Consider the following 11,859-nt stretch of genomic DNA (forward strand, 5'->3'; position numbering starts at 1 on the left):
AAAAAAAAAAAAAAAAAGATATTTTTAATTATTATCTAATATGATTGTTATATCTAGTTAAATCTATGGATGGTGAGCGTTCACAGTCACCCACCGCTATGGTATCCTAATTACTAGATCCAATGGCCATTCACACTACTCTAGAATTCCCATCAAACATCCAAGAGTGATCAGTGAAGAGATTCTGTTTTCATGGTGGATGAAAGCATGTTTTTGAAGATGTTTTACTATCAATTTTATGATTATAATCTAATTTCCATCATTTTCCCATTAAATTTAGGCATATGTGACTTAAGATGATACATTGATGACAACTCTGACTGTCAAAGAAGCTGTTTATCCAAGAGTGATCAGTGAAGAGATTCTGTTTTCATGGTGGATGAAAGCATGTTTTTGAAGATGTTTTACTATCAATTTTATAATTATAATCTAATTTCCATCATTTTCCCATTAAATTTAGGCATATGTGACTCAAGATGATACATTGATGACAACTCTGACTGTCAAAGAAGCTGTTTACTACTCAGCCCAACTCCAACTTCCAGATTCTATGCCAAAGGCTGAGAAAAAGGAAAGAGCAGAGTCTACCATAAGGGAGATGGGTTTACAAGATGCCATGAACACAAGAATTGGAGGATGGAGTGTCAAAGGACTGAGTGGTGGTCAAAAGAGGAGAGTCAGCATCTGCATTGAGATCTTAACACGCCCTAAGCTTCTCTTTCTGGATGAACCCACAAGTGGACTCGACAGTGCAGCATCCTTCCATGTCATGAACAGAATTGCAGGCCTTGCTCAACAAGATGGAAGGACTGTAATTGCATCCATCCATCAACCCAGTAGTGAAGTCTTTGTGCTCTTCCAAAATCTCTGTCTTCTATCAAGTGGAAGAACAGTTTACTTTGGTCCTGCTTCTGGAGCTAATGAGGTAATTAAATGATCAAAGTGTGAAACTAATCATTAATCCTTTCAATTTGTTCTTATGAATAATGGTTTTTATTTCTTCCAATTTATGTAGTTCTTTGCATTGAATGGTTTCCCATGCCCAACACTGAGGAACCCATCTGATCACTTCCTGAGGACAATCAACAAAGACTTTGAACAGGTAAGAAAAAACAATCCATTATCATCTCTCAGCTGGGCTTTCTTTCAGATTTTAAATTTTTTGGTTATTGTTTGTATAGGACATCGAACAAGGCCCTGGAACTCAGGCCATGACTACAGAAACAGCTATCAATATCCTTGTGGAGTCATACAAATCGTCCACAACATGCCAGCAAATTCATAGAAGGGTAGCTGAGATATGTAAAAGGGTATATATGCAAACAACACATCAGTTTAGTTTCATCTTTCTCAGTGGTTATTGTATAGTATATGATGCTTACACCAATGATATACTTGTTTCATTTTGTAGGAAGGAGCACCCATGGTGAAAAAGGGAGGTCAAGCTGGATTCCTCACTCAGTCCATCGTTCTTACAAAGAGATCCTTCGTGAATATGTTTCGCGATCTAGGCTATTACTGGTTGCGATTTGCAATCTATGTGGCTCTGTGCTTGTGTGTAGGCACTATCTACTATAACATTGGTCACAGCTATGGATCAATTCAGGTAAGACATTAAAGTTATTTAATAGAGCAGAACATGAAGCAGTATAAATTGATCAATAGTTCATTACACCTTAACATTTTGGTAACTCTAATTTCAGGCTAGAGGTTCGATGCTCATGTTTGTTGCTGCCTTTTTAACCTTCATGGCCATTGGTGGATTTCCTTCTTTTGTTGAGGACATGAAGGTGAGCATAAATCTATAAAATCTCAATATGTGAATGCATTAAGTACTGTTACAACCTTCTAATGATGATCTTGTCTTTGTGTTCAACTCAGATCTTTCAAAGGGAGAGATTAAATGGACATTATGGCGTCGGTGCATTCGTTATTGGCAACACACTTTCTTCCACTCCTTACTTGATTATAAACTCTTTAATCCCCGGGGCAATTGCATATTACCTTGTTGGACTTCAGAAAGGAATTGATCACTTCGTATACTTTGCATTAGTACTCTTCATGTGCATGATGTTGGTAGAGAGCCTAATGATGATCGTTGCAAGTATTGTTCCAGATTTCCTTATGGGTATAATCACAGGAGCTGGAATTCAAGGGGTGATGATGTTGAATGGTGGTTTCTTTAGATTGCCAGATGACCTTCCTAAACCTTTCTGGAAATACCCAATGTACTATATTGCCTTCCATAAGTATGCCAATCAAGGGTTCTACAAAAATGAGTTCTTAGGGTTAACTTTTCCTAATAACCAAGCAGGAGGGTCTGCTACCATCACTGGAGCTGAAATTCTAAGAAATACATGGCAAGTGGAGATGGGTTACTCAAAGTGGGTTGATTTGGCTATCTTGTTTGGGATGGTGATTCTGTATCGGCTAATGTTCTTTGGAATCATAAAAAGTGTCGAGAAACTTAAGCCAATCATCAGAGCTGCCCTTGCTGTTCCTCCCCAGCAGAAGACCCACATCATGTTGGAGGAGTCCACAACAGGAGTAGAAAAGAACTAGTCATGAATTTTGTTCTCTTAATTGTTGTATATGAAGCTCTGTTCTCCATGAACATCTCGTTCAAGTCTCGGATCTAGGATTCTAGTTTTCTTAATCAATGAACTTGCAAAGAGGTGGGTTGATGTTGATTACGGGTCATTTATGTATGCCAGGTTTCTGGACAAATCCTTGTGAGCAATTCGAGTGTGGTTGTGGTTCTTCTCTTGTTCTGGGTTTTAGTTGTTTCTCTTATTTGTCAAGTCTTTCTGTGTACTTTGTTCTTAGTTTGTTGTTAAAAATGAAATTGTTCTATATTTGTTATATATTAAGCTCTATTCTCCATGAACATCTCGTTCAAGCTGTAAGGATTATCTGAAATTCTTGTATACTTCTTGTCCAAATTCAAGAATAATACTGATTTATTTTTTTACTCCCTATTTAGAACTAGGACTCGAATGAATTTATGATTTTTTAAATGATATTTTGAACCATTTTACCTAATACCTTATTAGTGGATCAGTATTAAATTGATCTAGACTCCAGATTGGGGATAAGTCTTCGTCAATGTCAATTCAATCCAGGCAATCATGACGGATTCAATTCAATTTTTAAAACTATGATCGTGACAAAGTCCAATTTTTTAAACTATGGTCGTGGCAAAGGAAAGGGTGGTTGTTCAAACTATAGGTCTCCATGCAACAACGTGGAAATCTTTCACGAAACTATAATCACAAAATTTATATCAATTTTCACATTTCGATGAGTTTTCAAATTAACTTACCTCTTTCTTGTCTTATTTGCCGAGGGTGACTTTTTTTTCTTTATTTTGCAAGGGCCAAGGATGACTTTGTTTAAGGAATCGTTAAAGGATTGGATAAAGTTTCTATTAGAATAAACACCAAGAAGGTAAAATGGTCACGATACGTGCAGAAAAATAGGAATGCGAAATATTCGGAATCGGTGAATATTCACGTAAGTGATATGATTGACACATGTTAAATATGTTAATCCTGCTAACAGAGTTGTAACTGTTTACAATTCTGTTTAATATTATTAATATTAAATAATAATAATAAATCCCAATATAAGCGAACTTCTCCTTTGATTCCGCTTAGAAATCTCGATCCTCTCTCTCTCTCCTTGCTTCTTCTTCAAGGCTGTTTCTTCTTTCTTCTTCCTTTTTCAGTGCTCTCCAATCTAGTTGAAGTTTTGTTTGCCGATCTCATTGAAGATTTGCATCCATGGTAAATTCTCATAGGTTAATAATATATACCCAATAAGTAATAATAAAATCCTAGATATTCAACAGCTTTGTTTACTTTATTAATTCAAATTTGTCCTCTGCCATACATGCAAGCTTTACTGTCCAAATCCCTTCCCTGATGATTGATTTGTAAACATGGTATTTGAATTTGTGTGACTAAGTCTCTCATATGCTCAGTGTCTGAAAATAGTTATGTTGATTTTTTCTTACCTCATTCTATTTTGAGAGAAAGAGAGAGACAGATGATGATGATAGCGGTTGTAGAAAGAAGGAACGGCATTGAAGAAGAAGCAAGGAGAGAGAGAGAGAAAATTGCAGAATCGAAGTAGGAGTCCGCTTATGTTGGATTTTTATTTTTTATTTATTTATTTATTTAAAAAAATATATTAGACAATTTAAGTAACCATGTCCGTCATCTCTCCACCTTAAGAATTAGGAATCAATTACAATATAAAAAACTAATAAATGGTTTAGATTAATCTAATATTAAATGGACGGTTAATATTAAAAGAAAGTGAAAATAAGATTACAATACGTACGTCCTGCTACCACTCGCCCCACCAAGAAATATAAGAATAAATAAAATCAGATTCGTACAACACATAGAGATTTAACGAGGCTCACACACCGATATGGTGTGCTACGTCTTCGGACGAAGAAGAAGATGTTTCACTATGTAGAAGAGAGATTACATTCAAACAACGACTAAAAAACTCCAAAAATACAATGACTTTCTCAACAAGACAATGGTACACTATATACTCCAAGTCGTGGGTCGACCCATTGGGTCGCGGTCAATCCAATCGACCCATACCGTAGGGGTGCCTCTACTTTCATCATAAATCCCAGAAAACTTCCCGTTCAAATCATCACCAAAATATGGGATCAATCTTCAAAACGGGTAAAAAATTCAAGACAAACTTAACCGTTTCCTTTGAATGCATTGTGAGATTCACAGTCCGATTTTCGATTCTGAAAATTCCATCTCTCTTATGTTTTTTGCACGATTCTGATCGACCCACGGTGAATGAATTCCCACTTACCATGGTTACAGGAAACTCAGACCTTATTTTCTTTTAACTTCCGAAAAACAAGAAATTTCTGGCGCGCACCTCTAGAAGTAAAGTCATCATCATAGAAGTATGGGAAATTCATGCTGTGAGTCTGTGACTTGAGTTTTTCGTCAACCACATGAGGCAGATAAAAGGACAAAATAACGGTAAAACCAATTAAGCGGCAAATTAGATGATGATCTACAAAAACAAGTCCTCGATCTCTTTCCAGATTAATAGAAAGATTAGCTGCTAATATGTAGTATGGGAGAAATTAGTTAGAGACAAGTGATTATACAGTTGAACATCTAGAATTCTATGTTTTAATTTTATGTTCAAACATGAATTATTATTCTTTTAAGAAGGAACATCTAGAATTCTATGTTTTAATTTTATTTTCAAGCTCGAATTATTACTCTTCTAACGAATTCCACCTGTATTTTCCATAAGTATCTACCAGTCTACTATGATTCACGTAGTGATGTCTATCCGGTAGCATGGGTTTTTTCTTTTTCATAGTATTATTTTGGTCACAGTTTCATTTTTTTTGTCTAAAAAATGATGTTTAGAAAATTTGTTTTACAAACGGTTTCGTCAAGACAAGGATGAGGGAGTGAGAGGTTTTCAATCTGATTTCATCGAGATTGGGATCAGAGAAATCAATGATCAACAATGTTGAGAGAGAGAGAGAGAGCATGGATCGAGAGAGACTTTTTGCACAAATTCTTCACCACTTCAATTTTTCGCAGTTTCAAGGAGACAGAGAAGGCTTTGGTCTTGCAAAAACCATTGGGGACATGAATTTTTCAAATGGAGCGATTCTCAAATGTTGAAACATTGTTTTTCCTTTTTCCTTATTTATTTATTTATTTATTATTATTATTTTTATTCTCTCTGTCGATCTCTTGGTTTATGGTTGCTCGACGTGACAAAGTGTTCATTTCAATTTTCACCTCCATAGCCCCCTACATTGGGTGAGGTTGAGAGGTTGTGATGGGGTGAAGTGTGGAGGAGATACCGGAGAGGGTTTGCAGGATCAGGGTGCCACCGGAGTGAGCGTTAAGAGGGGGGGGGAGGGGAGGAGAGGAGAACAAAGGGCAATTTAGAGGTTTAGAATTAACAGGAAATAAACGGAGGTGAGAGTTAGCTTTGTTGAGAAATTAGAAAAGAATATTTTAAGTAGGGAAGTTTAAGTAAATATAGGTCAAGTAATAGAAGAGTGAGATTTTTTTTTCAATTAATTTATTTATATAGACATTTAATTATTAAAATTAGATCGGATTTGCACAATTACAAATCACAAATTGATAAGGAACATATCAAATCGAACTGATACTAAAACTCGTCAAAAAATCAAAAACTCTTTTAACAGTTTGGTTTTGGGTTAGTCTAGTAACAGACCAAAATAGTTTCAACCTATAAGATGCTAGACCAAACCATTCAGTTGGAATCGGATCCATACCTTCGATTAGGGATGTCAATCAGTCGGTTTGGGTTGGTCTCGATCAGGCATGTGCTATTACACCATGACTTGTCTATTTAAAGAATGAGTCGATCTCGGTTGGACAGATTGAGTTCTGGGCCTTAACCAAACTTCTACTAATCGACCTAATTGGGCCATAATCAGGATTTTAACGTGCTAATGCTTATCCTAGATTTCAGAAAATTTATTATATTTATTAAATCATCTACTATTTAGAAAAGACTTTACACTAAACTATATTCAATAATATATCTTATTCTACCCTTTTTTTTTTTTATAAAATATACATATAACTTAGGATAGCTTGCCTCGCCGCCCGCTGGAAAGCTGATGCTCAAGAACTAGCAACAGTCCAGCCCTTGATGTGTAAGCTTAGATAGCTATACCGCTTAAGTTACAAAGTAGATGGTCATACTAACGTGAATCAGCTGGGCCGATTGGGCACCCAGAAACAACCATTTATAAACGTGTGGGACTTATTAATCAGGCCACTCTAGGTCGAGCTTGATCGGGCCGGGCCTGAAATTGGATGGTGTCTTTTATCGTGTCTTGGGTTGATTCCAGCCTCACTTTTAGGGTCCTCTTGGGGTGAAAAAGAGTCATTTTAGATAGAATAAAGAATGATTTGCTTTCAGTATCTGGACACAAGTCGTTCCGATTGGACCCGAGAATGACCAGAGTCTTCCCCTTCCCTCTCAACACCCACCCCGAGTAAACCGGCTTTCCCGGTCTAAAATGAAAAATAAAAAACAAAGAAACCTCTCCGCGCATTTTACTTTTCCTTCATTAGCGGATATGAACGAATTAAAACGGTCGGATCAAAATCTAAAAGGAAATCATTCTACAGATCAGCTAATTTCTAACAAAGATTCTTATCTGACGATTTTTATTATCTGAAATCATACATCCACTCCTTCCCTTTGGTATTTGCTCGTTAATTTTTTATCATTAACATCTGTCCTCACACGGTCACACCTTCCTTCCCCGATCATTTCACACTTTAAAATGGAGCAATAAGATCTCGTCGATTAGTCTTCTTCCTCTGCTTCTCGTTTCTCTCCCACTTCTTTTGTTTGCTCGTTTGTTCTTCATTTCAGTTACAATCTGTGAAGATCGAAATCTGTTGCATCAGAGAGGGGAGGGAGAGGGAGAGAAGTGGTTGAAGTGAAGTTTTCAATGGCGAGCGGAGGAAGCTACGTAGATCAGAAGATCGATTATGTCTTCAAGATAGTACTCATTGGTGACTCTGCGGTTGGTAAATCTCAGATTCTTTCTCGCTTTGCTCGGAACGAGTTCAGTTTGGATTCCAAGGCCACTATTGGTGTTGAGTTCCAAACTCGAACTGTAGTGATTGATCAGAAGAATGTTAAGGCTCAGATCTGGGACACTGCAGGACAAGAAAGGTTAATACAGCTCCCAATTTTCGCCTCCTCTCTCTCTGTCTGTTTCTCTATCTCTTATTTTTTTTTTTTTTTAATTTGTTCGTCTGATCTATATTTTCACGTTTGCTGGTTATTTAAGTCGTAAATACTTGACATTTTTATGGAATTATTTTCTTGAATATGAATTCCTAGGTCTTGTTCTTAAAAAAAAGTTTATTTAAGATCTGCTGCATGAAGAATCTCTTGAGGTTGTTGAACTAATGGCGAATCAGTTGTTACTCTGACGCAAGGCCAGTTGTTGATCTGGCGAAGACGCCTCAGTACCAACCACAGATAATGTGCAGTAGGACTTGATCTGTGGGATAGCTTAGTGGTGGGTTCTTTTTGATGAGTTTACATCACATGTCGATTTTTCTCCAAACTACAATCTTGACTATGTTTCAACCGACTATGGGGTAATGTATTAAGATGCCCCTCTGTCAATCTCTACGCCTGCTCAACCCGCCCACAATTTTCTGTTCTATTTATCATGTCAAAAGAAGTGAAAAAAGTAGACATCAAGGGGATACGAGAATTTGGGACTCTACCATTATTCTCCATTATGACAATTATAATGGTTGTTATAACAATTAAGCCTTTTATTAAATATGACGTCAAATAGGAGCTGATTGGAGGCAAGGACTCATGTAGCGGACCCCATTTAGTTGGGAGTACGCTGAGTTGTTGTCGTATGACAATTATAATGGTTGTTGTAGTGGGTGGTACCTTTTCAATTGCTCACAATTACTACAGTGTGATGGTTTGTTATAATGGTTGTTGTAGTGGGTAGTACCTTTTCAATTTCTCACAATTGCAACAGTGTGATGGTCTTGAACTGTTTTAATATCGTTGAGTACTTCTGCTGTGGAGAAGTTTAAAAGCTAGAATTGCATACTTTCCCATACTTGAATTCCAGTGACCCTAACATCATCAAAGTTTTTGCTTAAAAAAAAAAATATATCATTAGGTTGTTTCTGTATTGATTTCAAAAAATAGTGGATAGTGTTTTCCCCTGCTGCACCCTTTCTTCTTGAAGGCTCAATGTAGAAAAACTCAGCTTCCAAAATTGTCTTTGAGGTGCAAAACATAGACGCACCTTCACATTTTGAAGTTCCTGTAGTCTTGCTGAAGTTAAGATTCCATGATATTATAAAGTCAATGTGTTCACTTCGTTTCTTAAAGCATTTTCTTATGAGATTCTCTCCCCCTCTTGCCCTTCTTGGCTATATGTTGCAAGTTTCCTATATTTTCTTCATGCATCCATCTTCAAAAAAGATTTAATTTGATCAGTTTGTTTGCTGAACTTTTTTCTTTTTTTCCATCTTCGTTTAGAATGTATCTTTCATCTTCTCGCCTTTTTAGGTTATGTACCTTTAGTCGGTATTGTTCTTAGTTATTTATGTGGCAGTTCCTTAGTTACACTAGGATGGATATTGAGGTGGTGAAAATTGGTGAGATGTAGATTCTGCAAAGTGATTATTTTAGGCATTTAGATTCAATCATAAATAAAGAAGGTAATATAAATGATGATGTTTCACAAAGAATTAAAATAGGATGGATGAAGTGGAGAGGTGTGTTCGAAATGATGTGTAATCGATGTATTCCTTTAAAATTTAAAGGATAGTCATATGACCAGCTATGGTGTATGGTGCAGAATTTGGGCAGTTAAGAAACATGATGTAGATAAACTCAGTGTAGTGGAGATGAAGATGTTGAGATGGATTTTTGGCAAAACTAAGAAGGATAAAGTAAGGAATAATCATATTAGAGTTGATTTGGAAGTATCTTTGATACATGATAAGATACGAGAAAGTCGTTTGAGGTGGCATGACCATGTTTAATGGAGGCCTTTAGATGCCCAATACGGATGAGTGATTTGATTCAGATTGAAGGAACAATAAGAGCCAGGGACAAACCAAAAATTACATTACGAAATGGTGAGGAAAGGCATGCATAGCTTAGGCATTGTCTCAAGTATGACCTCAAATAGAGCTGATTGGAGGGTAGGGATTCATGTAGTCAACCCTATTTAGTTGGGATAAGGCTGAGTAGTTGTTCTCTACATTGACAAACTTGAAGTTGGGGATCTTATCCTGAGACCTACTCTTGAAAACAGGCTAAATGGAAGGCTACAAGTCTAACCCTTGGGAGACTTACTTTCATATTATAACAAGATCATTAGCTGTTCATGCACCTCCACCAATGCATAAACCATCATGGAGATTCATCATAGCAAAAAAGGTTAAATACTGGACTATTAATTTGAAAATTTCGGAAAAAACATGTGACTATCTCTAACTACCTTACAGGCATCTAAAGGTTCATATCTTGCAGTCCTGTTTTCCCTAGTGCCTGTAGTTTGTTTATGCTGAAGTAATGTTGGAATGGGGAAATATAATCGAATTTTGTTACTACCTGGATGTCTGGATTCCTATTAGGGTATTAAGTACTGGAATTTCAACGGATATGACAGTAGAAAATGAGAATAAATTGATGAAAATACCCAAAGGATTTTTTCAGGGCTAGGACACTGTACCCCTATGAATATAGAAGTAGGACATTGTGATTTTTTCTTTTTTTTTTTTTGAAAGGGAAAGAATAAAATAGGAAACTTTTTTTCGATTACTATTGTTATTTATTTGCTTACTTTTGTGATTAAACATTATCTATTTCCCCCCTACAGAATTTTACATCTTTTTCATGTTTAATTGCCCATTGTAGTCATTAAGGTCTTTCCACTCGCATGCTGCCATGATCTAAGGTGTCCATGGAATACTCCATCAGACTATGTTTCAGAAACACACCTGCCAGGGAAGATTTAAATAGATGAATCTTTTGATCTGAAATTTAAATCCTAGCCCCTGCAATTTGAAATCTGACTGCTTGAAAGAGTATTATTAATTTTTTCGAGACAATTTCAAATATCTAAAAATTGACCTGCTGCTGTGTCCTTAACAGATACAGAGCTGTAACAAGTGCATATTATAGGGGTGCTGTTGGTGCCATGTTGATTTATGACATAACCAAACGTCAGAGCTTTGATCACATACCCCGCTGGCTGGAGGAGCTGCGTGGCCATGCTGACAAGAATATCGTGATCATACTGATTGGAAACAAGGCCGATCTGGAGAACCAGCGAGCTGTCCCCACTGAAGATGCCAAAGAATTTGCTCAGAAGGAAGGGTTATTCTTCTTAGAGACATCGGCACTGGAAGCTACTAATGTTGAAACTGCTTTCTTGACTATTTTGACAGAGATCTTCAACATTGTTAATAAGAAGAACCTGGTTGCAAGTGCTGATCAAAGCAATGGCAACCCAGCTTCCCTGGCTGGTAAAAAGATCGTCATCCCTGGCCCCGGGCAGGAGGTCCCAGCTAAGAGCAATATGTGCTGCCAATAATCTTGACTGGATGTTGTTTTGATTTCAGCAAGCGTGGTAATTTTATTTCTAGATTTGTACTGATATTTTTGAGCTATCTTGTGTATTCCCTTTGTATATTTTAGGATTTGCCGTGACATAGTTTTGTATAACTGTTTTGGAGGAACCGATTCATTCCGCTTTCCTCATGTTCACGAGGTGGGAAGCAACAGAGAGATGGGGTATAGGTCTATTATTTAGTTTTTGCAAGTTGAATTTTATTAGTCTTGTATTTTTGAAATGGTTAAATATTGAGTTTCATCTACTTTGGTTACGCATGTAGTCACTTGGATATGTTGAAATTTTTTGAGATTTTCATTATTACATGAAGGAGACACAGAAGTTAAAATACTTTTCTCTTCACCCATTCCCTTCTGAGAAGTTCTATACAAATATTTCATCCTTGTATTACTATTTGATTATCTTCAACTTTTGTCTTTAAGATTAAAAAAGAATATACAAAAGCTATGATCATTCACAAAGAGTTTTAGTTATACAGGAACACAGCTGGAGTATCTAAACGAGCAGATTATGATTTTGATTGTGATTGGATTGGCCCCGGAATTGGTATTTTGAAACCCTAACCCTAGTTTCCGTTCAGGGATTGGACTGAGTTCAGATCTGGATTGGTGGCTGATCTGATCCCAATTCTTGAAAAGCTTTCGATATCGATCCATTGG

The 11,859-nt window shown here is 36.6% G+C and overlaps 2 protein-coding genes across 2 annotated transcripts in view; both read left to right on the plus strand.

Annotated features, from left to right (window-relative positions):
- The window catches only part of LOC122065312 (ABC transporter G family member 1-like), a 5,368-nt gene extending 2,517 nt beyond the window's left edge, over window positions 1-2,851 (plus strand). Inside the window, exons 4-8 of the mRNA XM_042629101.1 lie at window positions 1,016-1,102; window positions 1,182-1,310; window positions 1,412-1,606; window positions 1,704-1,790; window positions 1,882-2,851. Coding sequence (XP_042485035.1) covers window positions 1,016-1,102; window positions 1,182-1,310; window positions 1,412-1,606; window positions 1,704-1,790; window positions 1,882-2,562 — 1,179 coding nt within the window. The 3' untranslated portion in view covers window positions 2,563-2,851. The remainder of the gene's footprint in view (window positions 1-1,015; window positions 1,103-1,181; window positions 1,311-1,411; window positions 1,607-1,703; window positions 1,791-1,881) is intronic.
- Window positions 2,852-7,293: 4,442 nt separating this feature from the next.
- LOC122065320 (ras-related protein Rab11A-like) lies at window positions 7,294-11,453 on the plus strand. Its single transcript, XM_042629108.1, has 2 exons — window positions 7,294-7,743; window positions 10,720-11,453. The coding sequence occupies exons 1-2, from the start codon at window positions 7,517-7,519 to the stop codon at window positions 11,159-11,161; spliced, it is 669 nt and encodes a 222-aa protein (XP_042485042.1). The 5' UTR covers window positions 7,294-7,516; the 3' UTR covers window positions 11,162-11,453.
- Window positions 11,454-11,859: the final 406 nt, after the last annotated feature.

Source organism: Macadamia integrifolia, unplaced genomic scaffold (assembly GCF_013358625.1).
Source record: "Macadamia integrifolia cultivar HAES 741 unplaced genomic scaffold, SCU_Mint_v3 scaffold1971, whole genome shotgun sequence".
Taxonomy (NCBI): Eukaryota; Viridiplantae; Streptophyta; class Magnoliopsida; order Proteales; family Proteaceae; genus Macadamia; species Macadamia integrifolia.

Excerpts from the sequence above, each read along its gene's own strand:
- LOC122065320 (XM_042629108.1), top strand. The coding sequence starts at position 7,517 with ATGGCGAGCGGAGGAAGCTACGTAGATCAGAAGATCGATTATGTCTTC. Across the intron at positions 7,744-10,719 it reads GACACTGCAGGACAAGAAAG|ATACAGAGCTGTAACAAGTG; the intron begins GTTAATACAGCT and ends TGTCCTTAACAG.